Raw genomic sequence first — 16,382 nt, forward strand, 5'->3', positions numbered from 1 at the left:
TAAGGTCACCTACAAGTACCTCTTACCAATATCTATTTCCATGGCACTAGCAGGAAATTGATTTTAATTGCTACTATAAGTATTTTGTGCTAGCTTTAATTTATCGTCTCATTCATTTACCCAGCAAATATTTACAGAGCACCTCTACTTCACTGCATCATCCTGAAAATTGAGTGCAATAATTCATTATTCCTAGAGTACTTTGAATAAAAAAGTGCTTTATAAATATTAAACTAAAAATGTAAAAATACACTAATCCCTAAATCTCTTCAAGCTTAGAATATTTAAAATAAAGGGTAATCCAAAACCAATTACATCAAGAAGATATTTCTCAGAATAAAGAAAAAGCAAGATGTAATATTCCAGTGGATTTTTTCAAAGATGCCATTTAAGTCCAATTTTGTCACACTAACAGAAAGAACAATTCAAGTTTGTTTAAAACTATAAATAGATAAAAAATTAACTTTATCCTTTAAATAAAATTCAATCAATCCTACTAGATATTTTTATATTTACTATTGTCAATTATCTTTTTTTTTTTTTTTGGCCTTTTTGTTTTTTTAGGGCTGCGCCTATGGCATATGGAGGTTCCCAGATTAGTGGTCCAATTGGAACTGTAGCCATCGGCCTATACCACAGCCACAGCAGTGGGATCTGGGCCGTGTCTGCGTCCTACGCCACAGCTCATGGCAACACTGGATCTTTAGCTCACTGAGCGAGGGCAAGGATCGAACTCCTGTCCTCATGGATGCTAGTCGGGTTCATTAACCACTGAGCCACAATGGGAACTCCTATTGTCAATTATCTTGAGTCTCAATTTCCTCATCTACAAAAGGAGACTTCATTCACTTATTTATTAACAAATATTTGCCAAATGCCCACTATGTGCCAGGCACTGGTTTAGACTTTGGGAACAGAGTGGTTAAACAAAACATGCAATTTCTGTCTTTATGGTATTTATAGTCTAAAGAAGATAATAATAACTATCTCACAGAATAATGTTCAAAAGACTGGGTGTTATGTAATTAAAAGTGTTTTGTGAGTTGCAAAGTGCTATATAAACCCAAGGTTACATATTTACTTATTTATTTTTTGGCTGCACCTGCAGCATATGGGCCAGGGATCAAACCTAAGCTTCAGTTGTGGCCTACACCACAGCTGCAGCAATGCCAGATCCTTATCCCACTACACCAGGCAGGGGATTGAACCGGCAACACTGTAGAGACAATCCAGATCATTAACCCACTGCACCACAGCAGGAACTCCCTAAACCTAAGGTTCTTGATTGTGATGACTATCTTACTCCGCCGTTTCCCATAACTCAGTAGGTTTTAGTAAATGGCAATTTGAGTATATACATGAGTTTCAACACTGCCACATTTGACCACTAGGGGTCCTCAACAGTCATACCAACATTAATCCACTCTTCATTCCAATGTGATAATTTGCAAAATAATTTATCAATAATAATTTAAGAAATTTAGTCATATTAAATAATATATTATATGAAACTGTAAAAGACTATTATATGAAACTGTAAAAGTCATATTAAATAATGTATTATATGAAACTGTAAAAGAAATTTAGTCATATTAAATAATGTATTATATGAAACTGTAAAAGACTCTAAAAGGTGACATATACCATGTGCCTGATACCATCCAATAAGTATTGTGCTATTCCTGGCAGAATGCAGAAATTAATAAGCAGTATATTTTAATCTTATCATTGCAGTCTCTTCAAAGAAATAGCTCCATCACCATACATACTTCAGTCAATGCCTACACCATTTTTAATGTCTGTATGGTACTTTATTTTATGCTCATACCAGTATTAACGATGTGCTATCACTAACATCCTTACAGCTAAATCATTGTGTGTATTATTTTCTCAAGATCAAGTCCTACTGTGTTTTTCTATACAAACAAAACAATATGTTTATAGGAAAATAGCTAATTTAATAAAATATGTCTTTATTCTTTCAGATTTACTGGCAAATGTTTCATTAATATTTTCCTAATATTCTCCAAAATCTCAACTTTAAAATTTTTCCCTTCACAATTAGGAAAATATAATAAGAGTTTTGATTTTGTCTAAATGGTTTTTTTTCTGTTTTCACTTGGAAACATCACAGAAAATACATATTTAACTGCTTTTTAAAATCTCTCTGATCATGAAGACAAAATGAATCAAAAATGTTTTTGCAGTTCCCATTGTGACTCAGGGAAAACGAATCTGACTAAGTGTCCTTGAGGGCACAGGTTAGATCCCTGGCTTCGCTCAGTGGGTTAAGGATCTGGCGTTGCCGTGAGCTATGGTGTAGGTTGCAGACATGGCTCGGATCCTGAGTTGCCGTGGCGTAGGCCAGTGGCTACAGCTCTGATTCAACCCCTAGCCTGGGAACCTCCATATGCCGCAGGTGCAGCCCTAAAAAGACCAAAAAAAAAAAAAAATCTTACTACATCAAAGTATGAAATTAAAACAGAATTAGAGGAATTGAGAATTCCTACTATCAGTAGCTTTCTGTGAATACAATACTTGTGTGATCTACAGAATTCTGCTTTAATAACTGATTATTTTTATCATCAGAGATTATTAAATATGAATCTAGCTTTTCTAGGACAAACTTCTAGCAGATACAGAAACTTGGGAAACAAATACTGTTACTTAATGACAAAACCTCATAACCTCTTGGGAGCAGTGAAATAACTTCCACAAGTGAAGGAGAGAATTTTAAATAGCAATAACGTTAAAACTATTCTCAAATTATGAATGCTTCATATATGCAATTTCTCACACAAACCAAGTGCTAGGGTATTCAGAATACACAAAAAAGAAAATGGAGCATTTGGCATATATGTTTAAATTTTAATACTTGAGAAATTAAAATTAAAATCTTATACAAACACTGCTGGCACAAGAAAATATACATCAATTTGGATTCAAGTGGAATCAGTATGTGAACTGGATATAAGAATGTATCATGACAACTTGTCATTGAAGCCTTTTAAAGAAGTAATAGATGTTCATATCAGATAGAGATATACTGCAGAAGGAACGGTAGTTCTTTTCTCAAAAAATTTCTCTTATCCATTAAGAATTATAAACTCAGTGTGGAGAGGAAGTTAGAGATCATCTAATTTATCAAAGCATTTTTAAAGATACAAGCTTTTAGTACCAGCTGTAAGCCCCAACAATGTGAAAGTAATCAGCACTTCATTTTCCTCTGAAGATTAATTGGACATGTCACATTAACAAATTAGAGTAATGAAAAGTAAACCTTTCATTCCCTCTTGAAAGCACACATTATTTGGAGATCCCATCGTGGCTCAGTGGTTAACGAACCCAACTACCAAACCTGAGGACGCAGGTTCGATCCCTGGCCTCACTCAGTGGGTTAAGGGATCTGGCATTGCTTTAGCTGTGGTGTAGGTCACAGATGCAGCTCAGATCCCTCGTTGTTGTGGCTGTGGCTGTGGCTGGTGGCTACAGTTCCGATTGCTGGAAACCTCCATGTACCTCAGGTGCGGCCCTTAAAAAAAAAAGGAAAGTACACATTACTTCTTCTTCTGGGTACTTCACTAATTTAAGCTTAATATTCATTTTATTAAATATTAATCAAAAAGAAACTTAAAATCTTGTATTATTATTATGAAGAAATGAAAACTTCTTGCAACTTCAACCTAGTACTTTTAAAATTGTGAAAACAATTAGAAACACTAGCTTTTTAAGTACAGTTCAAAAAATATTTGAAGAGGAGCTCCCCTCATGGCTCAGCACTAATAAACCCAACTAGGATCCATGAGGTTGCAGGTTCGATCCCTGGCCTTGCTCAGTGGGTTAAGGATCTGGTGCTGCTGTGAGTTGTGGTGTAGGTCACAGATGCAGCTTGGATCCCGCATTGCTGTGGCTATGGCTGTGGCCAGCAGCGGTAGCTCAGATTCTACCCCTAGCCTGGGAACTTCCATAAGGCCCGAGTGTGGCCCATATATTTGAAGAAAGTGTCTTTCAGCCATTGCTTATTTAAAAAAAAAAACCAAAACTTTATTTTGGAAGAGTAAGCTATATATAAATAAAAGTTCATCCAGTGAATTCCCTGACCATGAATATAGGATAAAATGACTATTTCAAGAACATTCTCACTGTATTGAAGTGTGAAATTAAAACAGAATTACAGGAATTGGGAGTTCCCACTGTGGCTCAGCAGGTTAAGGACCCAATGTAGTCTACATGAGGATGTGGGTTTGATGCTTGGCCTCACTCAGTGGGTTAAGGATCCAGCATTGCCTCAAGTGTGGTGTAGGATGCAGATGTGGCTCAGATCTGGTGTTGCTATGGTTGTAGTGTAGGCCAGCAGCTGCAGCTCTGATTGAATTCCTAGCTTGGGAACTTCCATATGCTGCAGGCTCAGCCATAAAAAGACAAAAAAAAAAATAAAAAAAATAAAAAATAAATAAAACAAACAAACAAAAAAAGCAGAATTACAAGAATTAGAAAGTCTTACTATCAGCAGCCTGATAAAGATAGAGCTATTTACAAATTAAATTCCAACTTTTGGGGAAAAAAAACAATTCTAGGAATTTATGCCAGATGATATACTTTTATTTCCGATTACTCTCAACACAAAAGTTACTGTTTACAATATTGAAAAATCTATTTGAAATCATAGGTTGGCTGTAACAGCACTTACTTTTTTTTAATTTCTAGAAGTTAGTGATACAGAAGCATTGTTTGGTCTTACAAAAGAATAAATTCCCACTTGTATGTAAAATTCTTCCTCTTTGAAAGATCCATTAAATATTTCATATCACTAAAAATATAAAGCTTCTGGTACTTCTTCAACACTGACTTCACTTTCCAAAGATGTGAATATTATCTCCCTCAAGGCCAAGATCAACAGTGGAACTAAACTAAATATGTGACGACTGTCTCTTTTAACAAAAGAAGAGAAGCATCAATTATTTCAAAAACTAGCCTGTGTACAGCTTTGATTTTAACTGTAGTCTTCAGACAAAGGGTCACTTAGTTTCTTTCAAAAATTTCTTGCTTTATAATCTACAAACATTAGTAGTCAGGTTAAGATTGCACATTTGCGTGAACTATTATTTTTCTTTCGAAAACACATTTTAGTTTAAAATAAGGAAACATAAACCTCAATACTGAATAAATAACTTGTGGTAACTGACAATACTGTAAAGTTATTAAATACACTACCAAAACTTCTGAAATGGTACATTAATAATTTTTAAAATAGTCATGATCTCTTAAAAAAAAACAAATTGTTTACAAATACCACTTTAGATTGATGGAGTCTATATAGTCATTACATGATCTAGGTAAGTTCCTTGGACAATCTGCCTATAGAACAGAAAATGCTGCATATACAGTATTCATTGGAAAACCGAAGTTGCCTGACTTTATTAAGGAAAATTAACATAATTGGAAGAATCGAATTAAAACCAGTATTGTTGTGTTAAAGAAAAATAACCATCACATGATAGTGTTTTATATAGCACCACTTTAAGATTCTTTAATATCACCTTAATTTTAAGGTTGTTAAAACATAACTCTGATATTAAACATTATTTTAATGTAAAAATTGATATTTGCATTCGTAGAAAATTACATTATTTAAAAATACTTCTAACATGCCAAAAGCTACTAAATTGTTTCCCCTTTCACATTGCACAATGTCCATCTAAAATATAATGCGTAAGTTCTTATAAATAATATATGAAAAATTTTTCCAAATTTCAACTTACATTTAATACCTTAATTTGTTTTTTCCTTTACCAAAAATATTGGTCACAAAATATTACCAATTTTAATGTAAGCCAGTGAAAAAATCAGCTCCTTCTGAATTGGAAAGCTTAAAAAAATTTTAATAGCAATCCTACTAAGCCCAGAGTAAAATAAAAGCAAGCTAACGGGTAGCAGCCATCAGTACTTAGTATTGTTCCATCAGGCAATCTGATCAGGAAACTAAATTAGGTGCCTTTTGTAAGGCACGTGCCAAACCGTTGCTTTTGAACTAAAATTCAATAGCTTATTAAGAGCACCTCTGTTGTTGTTAGCAGGTAATAACCTCCATATTCAAAATAAAGCGCATAGTTACAACAAAATAAAGCAACTATGGTTACAGCTCCAGTAGTGTTACTTGACTTTACACTTCCCTTAATGGGCCAACATTAGCAAAGATGCTGTGGACTGGAAACCATACACGTCTATAACTATGTATGATTAGAACCTCGTGGTGATTTTACCACTGTCCACCTCAAAAGAGCGGTGCCTCCTGGTGAATGCAGACACGTGGATTCTGATGAGCCCTTTCCTCACCCCAACTCCAGCCTGCATCTTACGGTACTTAATGGCTGAACCCAGTTGGATAAACACAAATAGGAGAAACTTCTAAGATGTGAAGCTAACACATTCACTCTCTCTCTTGCCTCTGGTCTCTTAAAATGACACATTATAGTTATTTTCTAGGTTTCTTACTTCCCGTCATAACAAAATAATGGTCATCGTCTTCCTTTTTCTTTGCAGGAGGTTTTTTATCTCCACTCACCGCCTCCCTGCCAGAGGAGGGTGGTTTCCCGGGCGGAGCCGGGGCTTTGCCACTTTGGGGAGGGCCTTTGGCTGAGCACTGGCTCTTGGTGGCAGTCTGTGCCAACTTTGGTTTAGGCTGCGTTTTGGCAGAAGACTGGGGAAGACTCATGATGGACAGTGGGGTCCGGCCAGGGGACCTGGAGGAGCTGGGTCCTGTCTTCTGGGATGTGCTTTTATTCTGAGGCTGCTTTTTGACAACTGAAACCACATTCTTATCTTTCGGTTTCTGGGCAGCTTCCTGCGGAGCTCCATCACATGGCTGAGACCGCGTTCCCTGACCCGTGGTTACGGTCTTGGAACCGGATGTTGTCACTTTCGCGGGGGACTGGAAAGATGGAGAGGGGTTAGGCCTTAGGTGCAGATTTGTCTTAGGTGGCTTTGGACCCTTGGATGATGAATTTAAATGCGCACCCTTGTGAGAGACTGCATCATCCCTGGAAGATACATGGTTGTGCCTCACATGCTTTGGCTCGGGTTTTCCAGAACCCTTATTTGGCAAGCGTGCAGACCCAGGCTCCTCTCTGGACTTCTGGGCTGGAGTAAGCTTGGCCTTAGGAGTACTGGGTGATGAGATATATTTTCTCAGTGACTCAGATCCACAAGGTGCAGTTCTTGATAAAGCTGCTGAAGAAGTGCCTTTACCTGCTGGATTTAAAGAAGGAGGTGAAGATGACACGCTGTTTGAAGAGGCCTGTGGTTTCTTTGTTAGGACCTTTGAAGATTTGCTTTTGAGATGAGACGAGGCTGCTGGAGAATTTGGCAACTTAGGATGGATGGACCCAGAGGCCAGATTCCCTCCTTTCAGGGAAGATGCTGGCAACAGCACACCCGGCGGACGTGCCTGCTTCTCTTTGCTCCTTGCAGTGCCAACCGGCGTGCCAGGTTTTGAATTCTGTTTCTGAAACATGCTAACTGCTGACAGAGGATTCATTTCAGGAGGCTGAGGTGTTCTGGTAGACGAATCAGGCACACTTTCGTTGGAAACTCCTTTCTGAAATGCTAGAATTTTCTGTTCTAGTGTAGCAAACTGTAATATTCGACAGGGGTCGTATTTAAGCAAAAATCCTTGAAGAGTATCCCAGCCTCCACCGACCCGGACCATGACATGTTTTCCGTGAAGCATCTTTCCCCCAAAAGAAAGTAAAAAATACAGCTGTAAAACTGTAAGACGCAGTTAGGATTCATCAGCACAGTCTGTGATGCCTGTGACCCATGAAATTCAGTGCATTTGCCACGAGCTTCAATATAAATTGACAGTCTCTTTCTTGTATTATTCCAATAAATTTAATTCATATTGAATCACGCAACTAACACCAGAAAGCCCTCCAGTTTGTAAGGAAGCTATTTACACATAACTTGCATCCTAAAAATCCAAATCACTAATATGTAAAACTACAAGGATAATATTGTTCAATAAAGAGCTGAATATTGAAGGAAGAAAGGAGAAGAGTTAAAAGGAATGAGAGAGAAAATAATGCCTCAGAATAAAGAAAAAAAGATAAGGAAGAAACATAAAAACACTCAATATTTGCACTTTAGAAATTAATAAATGACTTTCATATGTATTACATCCATTTACTCTTTCAAAAACTTTGATGTAATTTATTACTAGTTCTTCTCTGCAGATGAGAAAATTATGGCTCTGAGAGGAAACTGTCCCAAATCACACAGCTTGGCCTGGCCTCAAATGCACCAGGCCACCTCAACCCAAACAGTGAGTTTGTGTGGATAAGACACATCCTAGGTCTGCTAGCGTGGCCCAAGCTGGACTTCAGGCCACTATTCATTCAGGAGGCAAATCTGTGCAACTGTGTGAGACTGCTCTGCAAATTTTGACTCTAACTCCCACACACTCTGAACACTGTATCATATTGCTTTAAAAAGAGAGCTAATTAAAAGGTAGAAAATGCATTCATAAATTTCTGTGTGAGTTGAGTTTTGTATGGGGAGCTGATGATAACATATGAAATAAAAGAAAATATGGGTAGTGAAATTTATACATACTTTTATATTATTTACTCCTAAATTGGGTATTAAACAGCTCTTGTATCAGAAGTAGACAGAATGCTAAACAGGTAAAATTTCAGTCTCCTTATCATCAAAGTGGGTGATTAATCGATTGCAGACGGGACAAAGGAAGAAAATGAGCATGTCTGATAGCATGTTAAGTATATCTGCTGCTGCCGTGTCACTGGAAAGGCTTTATACTTCCAACCCAAAGTCTATATTATTACAAACTACAGTGTTTCTATTTCTCTTCTTCTTACTGACATTTAATCTTTTAGATATTCTGGTTTTGCTTTTTTCTTCTTTTTATGATGGAAAATTATGCCTTTTTAGAAAATCTGGAAAATGGAATAAGTTACCTGAGGTATTGAGAGATTTTTTTTTCCCCCAATTATATTACATGTCTAAATAGTCTTAGCTATCCTATAGTTATTAGCTGTTTGCCATGTTAAGGGTATTTACCTAAACTCAGCATATGCTCTTAAAAGTAAGTACTCCCCATTTTTCCTATACAATGAAGTTCTTCCATTAATAACACTCCTTATTCCATTTTTTTCAAAAGTAAAAGGGGAGCAAAGGAAGGTAGGTAAAGCAGGAAATTCAATTTCCAAACAAGATCTCAAAGAGGATGTAAATGGTGGACTTACTCTTATAAAGAGTATTTTATCTCCTAGTCGGTATCGTCCTTCAGATAAGTACTCGATGGAAAATCGATGAGAACAGCTACAAGGAGGGTCTTCTGCGATGTGTTTAACCTAAGATTAAAAATAAATGACAAAATTTAGTGCTTGTGACAAAAACTATTTGGCTTAATGTTAAAATGCAAGGTTATTTGATGGCTGAGAAAATCAAATGCAAAGATAAAAATTTAATGACAGTGCAATTATTTGTTTTCTCTTTTACTTGTTGACAAATATTGAGAGTAGACATTACCTAATCTGATAAAAAGCTAGCAGTGGTTAAGTCTTGAGTCTCTGTCTCTCTGCCCAAGTGTTATCAGGCTCATAGTACCCTCACTGACCCCAGAGAAGGCCTGTGAGTGTGTACCGCAGTGAACTCAGTTCACAACATGTTCATTAAGGAGTTCCCATTGTGGCTCAGCAATAACGAACCCAACTAGTATCCACGAGGACGCAGGTTCAATACCTGGCCTCGCTCAGTGCGTTAAAGGATCCAGTATTGCCATGAGCTGTGGTATAGGTTGGCAGCTACAGCTCCAGTTTGACCCCTAGCCTTGGAACTTCCTTCCATATGCCATGGGTGTGGCCCTGAAAAGGCACACACACAAAAAGAACACATTCATTTAGTCATAGGAAACATGAGTGCATTATTAAGCTTGAATATTTTAAGACCTGGATTAATATACCCATCAAATCAAAGATTGGCCAGTCAGATAAAGTTTAACCAGGAATTTTCACTTGTCTCTTAACACAATGCCTTCCAAAGTTCTCATCCAAAGTTACTGTTAAAATAGGCAGAGATATATTTTATCTATTCACCCAAGACTGAGTAAATTTTAAAAATTTCAATTCAAGGGGCATTTTTCTAAGAGTACTCACTTTTCAATAGTCTGTTAAGGAGATGAGAGCTGAAGAGAAGATCCTACCTCTATTCCTCAAGGGGCTTATAGAATTTTTAACTGCAGTAAATATCCAAAAATGTTAAAAACTAGAATAAATATAAAGATTCAGAAATTCTATATTTAAAACATGGAAATTAAAATAAATTGATTAAATGAAAATATTTACTGAGATATGTCTGATTTGGGGGGAAAAAGTCAGTCACATAGTCACTATGGAAAATATTTTGTTCCCTAAAATTACATTTTTATTTATTTGTTTGTTCTTGTCTTTTTAGGGCCGCACCCATGTCATATGGAGGTTCCCAGGCTAGGGGTCCAATTGGAGCTTCAGCAATGCCAGATCCAAGCCACATCTGCGGCCTACACCACAGCTCATGGCAACGCCGGATCCTTAACCCATTGAGCAAGGCCAGGGACCAAACCCCGCAACCTCACGATTCCTTGTCGGGTTCGTTTCTGCTGCGCCACAACGGGAACTCCTTAAAACTACATTTTTGAAAAACCAAGGCCATGTATGCTTTTCTCAATTACTTATCATATAGAGCATATCTAAACAAATTCATTTAATTGAACCTAGGCATTATATTAAAGGTCTCTTCAGATAAACCCAGTTTAGCTGAGCACTGATAGAGACTTATGATTGTCTTAATTATCTACCCTAAATGAACGGACAAATATGGATTCAGCTGAGCCTGATCAGAGGGGTCTGAGTTTATCTCCCTATATCATGCATTTAACAAAATAATATGATCATAAATAGAACTGATTTTCATAAGCCATTCAATCAAGTTTATCTTGTTCACAGCCTGCATATATGTGCACATATATGTACACACATTCATACACACACACACACACACACCCCACATGCATAAAATGGCTAAAAATAATCTGAACTTAGGTAAAAAATATACAATTATTTAAACCATTTGCACATTAGTTAACAAAGAAATTTGAAAGGGGGTAATTATTTCAGTCATTATTTTCCACCTGCTAAAGTTTCTTAGACACAGAGAATTGCAGTCTTAACAGAACTTGAAATAATGAACTAGATGATAATTGTTCCTTATTTTAAACATGACCCTACGATCTCCGTAGATCACATATGTATAATAGACACTGAATATATTCTTATAACACATATATATTTAAAGAAATGTGTTCCTTTTAGTTTTCATAGCATGAATGCAGACATGAAAAGTCACCTATTTTCTTTGTTTAAAATGTTCAAATACTACTTATATTCAGCAGTACAAATCAGCACTAACCCACAGTGTAAATAAGGACATGAACATAAAAGAAGTAAGAGCTGTAAATAAAAAATGGTTTTATCTACTGCATAATTAACATTATAATACTAAAGGAAATAACTAAAGAAATTAAAGTCATCTGTAAAGGTACTACCCTAGTATTAATTATTTTCATTTTCCTTGCTCTGATACAATTTTTCACAAAATAAACATTTTTCTTGTTGCTAATAGTCTTCATAATGATCATATAAAATGACTTTTCTGTTAAGATAATGAATTCCAATTTACCTAGCCATTGCCCTATTTGAGAGTATTTACATTGCTTCCAATTTTTTACCCGTATAAGTAATATTGCAATAATAAACACTTTCTTTCATGCTACTTTTTTTTCCCTCTTTAACTATAATAAAAATGAAAGAAGAACAGTTTTACAGCTCTTGGTATCAATTTATTAAATTGTTTTTCAAAAGTTTACATTATTTCCTGTTACAGACAGCAATCCCTAAGTCAGTTTTACCAGAATTAATCAGCACCAAGTTTCATAATTTTAAAAAATTTTGCCAATGGGATAAATCACATATCTGTTTTCCTTGATTATCAGCAAGTTTCAACACTATATTTTCTTCTCATGTAAACAGTCCTTGCCAGTTACCTACCAGAAATATTTTTCTTATCAAACTGTATATGGTCTTTATATAATAGAAAATTAGCACATACTGCATTTCCTATTTAATAGAGAATATTTCCCAATGTTGTCCTTCCTGTTTAATTATTTTAGGTTACATAAGATTTAAAATAGGTTTTATTTTTTCCCTATTACATTATCACTATATCACACATTGATATGCACAGTCATTATATCAATAATACAAGGCAGGTAAATATACTTAGACCTGATAAAGAGTTGGTCAGGCTGACATTTTCTTAATCTGTGTGTTGCAGGGTTACCCAAATGTTTTACTATAGACATTTATTATGGTAAACAAAGTAATCAAAGCAACACTTTCTAAATGTTTATTAGTAATGACTTATTATTTCTTAAATAATATTGTACATGAAACACTTTCATAAAATACTACAATCCGAAAAAACCATGAAATCTACACAATAGTCTAAGCAGAAAAAATATGTGAGGTTCAGCTCACCTCCATCACTTGTCATACTGTAGTCATTGCAGAAGACACACAGCCTGAGCAACCGTAACCCTATTAACTTGCACATAATGAGGTAAACTTAAGAAGCCTTTCCAGTTGAGACCTATCATCTGACGAGTATGTATATACTCTGTCAGGGGAACAGTCAGAAAAGCCCCATCAATTTGCTCTCCCAACTTTGCCTCGTCCTATATTTTTCAAGTATCGGTATACCATTTACTTAGAAACCTTGGAAATCATCTTAGATTTTCTCTCTCCCAATCAGAATTAGTATTTCTGTCAATTCTCTCTCTTATATATGTTTTAAATTATTTTCATCTCTGCTGCTTCTGCTCGAGTTCAGGTTCTCATCATCTGGTGCCTAGATTATATAACCTCTACATGACCAGAGTAACCCTTATGATTTGCAAACCAGATTATAGCACTACTATGTTTAAGAAGGGATCAGTGAATTCTGTGGCCTATGGAACGCTTTGTGATGGGTTCCAGTCTATCTGCCCTGCCACCCCTCCAGTACACGTCCATTCCTCATCACACACAAGCAACAAGTCACATTTAACAGTGTCCTGAACTCACCAAGGAGTGGAAATTAGTACTGGTGTGTATTCTGAATGAGAAACATTTTCTTTAAACATAGCATGGGCAGGAGTTCCCGTCGTGGCGCAGTGGTTAACGAATCCGACTGGGAACCATGAGGTTGCGGGTTCGGTCCCTGCCCTTGCTCAGTGGGTTAACGATCCGGCGTTGCCGTGAGCTGTGGGTAGGTTGCAGACGCGGCTCGGATCCCGCGTTGCTGTGGCTCTGGCGTAGGCCGGTGGCTACAGCTCCGATTCAACCCCTAGCCTGGGAACCTCCATATGCCGCGGGAGCGGCCCAAGAAATAGCAACAACAACAACAACAACAAAAGACAAAAAAATAATAATAATAAATAAATAAATAAACATAGCATGGGCAAACTATGAGACTCTGATGCGTTATAGTTGAAAGAAAGTATGGCAGTTACTTACAGCTTCATGCAGCTCTTCATGCTGACAACACGATTTTGGAATGCTGATGGAATCTTCAGGTCCAGAAGTATTAAGTAAGGTCTCTTCCAGCTCAATTTCTTTCTCAAGTTTTACTAATACTGGTGGCTCAACCCCATATCTGAAAAGCAATTATGAGGTCTCATCAAACAAGTGAAGTCTAACTCAAGCACTTCCCTGCATATCACAGGAGATTATATCTTATTTTTATGACTCTTTTTCTACCAGTTGTCTCACTGAGATATCTGGAAATGCTTTTTCATCTCCCATAGCACAGATTGCCAAAAACTCGATTATCATCTTTACATCATAGCATACATATTTGGGTTAGTGGATGCTCCCAATATTCCATCAGGGATCCTAAAGTTACCTTTAAATAATCAGCTCATGAGTGAAGATGGGTCTGAGCTGGGTATGGTGGATACCAACCTTTGGTCTTCTTTATCAGATCCTCTTTGTGTTCGAGAGACTAGGCTCACCTTGAACTGCTAAAAGGTTGCATGCCTTTAATCTAATCTACTCAATCTAAAAAATTTAAGTACCCACTTTTACAGTTTAATACTAAATGAAGGCAAGCTAGTGAGCAAGCAGGTGTCGACACATGACATGGCTCATGTGAACAGAACAAAGTTAACAAGAAACAAAAAGAAAGAAAAAATAGTGAATTACTTTATTTCAATCAAAAATTATTTTCATTTATAGAAAATAATGCTGTAGCTCACATAAAGTAGGCTAACTATGTTTATGACATAGAAATTCTGAAATATTATGGAATACAGACCTTGACACGATTCGACCAATTTCAAGAAGACACAGATACACCTGTCTTGGATCTTTGTGCAAAACTATGGAAAAAATAAGAACACATATTTTAAGGAGAAAATTAAATGGGCAAATATATTTCTGGCACGTAAGAAGTAAAATAAAAGAATGATGAAGACAGTAGGGTTACTGTTTGGAGATTTAGAAAAGACTTTTATTTTTTCTACATATTATCATCTTCCTTAAATTAAAGGGAAAAAATGGCTAACAAGAAGAAGATGAAAACTCACCATGGACCTTATCTACATGGTGCTTTAAGCTAAAAAATTAAGGGATTAGTAATATTAAATTATTAATATTCCAGATCTCTTAATAAGAGATGCTATTTGAAGAGATGTATCATTTCAATTTTATTCTAAACTATCTTTAGCATAAGACTGTGTGTTAATAGTCTTCTTAAACTCTTTCAAAAACAGAGAGGAGGGAGCACTTCCTAACTCATTCTATGCAGCCTATATTACCCTGACACCAAAGTCAGACAAAAATATCACAAGAAAACTAAAGGCAGTGTCCTTCATGAATATAGATATAAAACAATTATCAATGAAATTCTGGCAAATTGAATCCAGCAGCAAGTGGGATTTATCCCAGAAATGCGAGGTTGGTTCAACATATGAAAATCAGTCAATACAATGCACAATATTCATATAATAAAGGAAAAAAACCACAATTATCTCAGTAGACACGGAAATATAATTTGACAAAAAATCAAACATCTTTTCATGACCAAAAAAAAGACTCAACAAACTAGGAATAGAAGAAAACTTTATAAATATAAAGATAGACATGGCTGGAAAACCCATAGCTAACATCATTTTTAACAGTGAAAGGCTGGAGTTCCTGCTGTGGCACTACGGGATCAGTGGCATCTTGGGAGTGCTGGGACACAGGTTTGATCCCTGGTTTAAGCTAAGGTTTAGGCCGCGACTGTGACTAGCATCTGATCCCTGGCCCAGGAACTCCATATGCCACGGGGCAGCAGAAAAAGAAAAAAATAAAATAAAAATAATGAAAGGCTGAATGTTTTCCTTGAGGCTAAGACCAGGGAAGAGAAGGATGTCCACTCTTACCACTTCTAGTCAACATTTTACTGGAAGTTCTAGCCATGGCATTTAGGCAAGAAAAATAAACAAAAGGCATCCAGATTGGAAAGGAAGAAGGAAAATTATCTCAATTCACAGATAACATAGTCCTTTGTTTAGAAAACCCAAAAATACCTACTAAAAAACTAATAGAACTAATTAGCAAGTTCAGCAAAGTTGCAAGATATAAGTATTCAAAGATCATTTTACTTTATACATTAGTAATAAATAATCTGAAAGACAATTAAGAAAATAATTACATTTATAATAGTTTCAAGAAGAATAAAGTACTTAGGAATCAATTTAACCTTAGAATTATAAGACATATACAGAAAACCATAAAATATTGTTAAAATAAATGATATAAATTAATGGAAAGACATCCTATATTCATGGATTAGACAACATAACATTGTTATTATAATACTTTCCAAACTGACCTACAGATTCAGTGCAATTCCTTTCAAAATTCCAGTAGCCTTTTTTCCCCCAGAAATGGACAAGCTGATGATCAAATTCATATGGAATTGCAAGAGACATAGAGCAGCCAAAACAAACTTTTAAAAGAACAAAGTTGGATGACTCATACTTCCCAATTTCAAAACTTACTACAAAGCTATAGTAATCAAGACAGTGCTTATTGGTATAAGGATAGACATACAGACCAATGGAATGAAACAGAGTGTCTAGGAATAAACTTATATGTTTATATTGATTTTCAGCAAGGGTACCAAGACAACACAGAGGGGAAAGAAGAGTGTTTTCAACAAATGGTGCTAAGACAACTGGATGTCTACATGCAAAAATATGAATTTAGACCCCTTCTTCACACCATATACTAAAAAAAACTCAA

General features: G+C 36.0%; 1 protein-coding gene across 13 annotated transcripts in view; it reads right to left on the bottom strand.

The window, feature by feature from the left end:
* GAS2L3 (growth arrest specific 2 like 3) overlaps window positions 2,440-16,382 on the bottom strand; it is a 41,910-nt gene continuing 27,967 nt past the window's right edge. For 10 of the 13 annotated variants that reach the window (XM_021092704.1, XM_021092712.1, XM_021092714.1 and 7 more), the window contains 4 exons: window positions 14,407-14,470; window positions 13,608-13,746; window positions 9,261-9,368; window positions 2,441-7,729 (listed from right to left, as the gene is read on the bottom strand). In XM_021092704.1, coding sequence (XP_020948363.1) covers window positions 6,476-7,729; window positions 9,261-9,368; window positions 13,608-13,746; window positions 14,407-14,470 — 1,565 coding nt within the window. In that variant the 3' untranslated portion in view covers window positions 2,441-6,475. Of the gene's footprint in view, window positions 7,730-9,260; window positions 9,369-13,607; window positions 13,747-14,406; window positions 14,471-16,382 lie in introns of all 13 variants that reach the window. The other 3 variants (XM_021092717.1, XM_021092716.1, XM_021092715.1) reach the window with 1 other exon arrangement.

The sequence above is a fragment of the Sus scrofa genome, chromosome 5 (genome assembly GCF_000003025.6).
Source record: "Sus scrofa isolate TJ Tabasco breed Duroc chromosome 5, Sscrofa11.1, whole genome shotgun sequence".
Lineage (NCBI taxonomy): Eukaryota > Metazoa > Chordata > Mammalia > Artiodactyla > Suidae > Sus > Sus scrofa.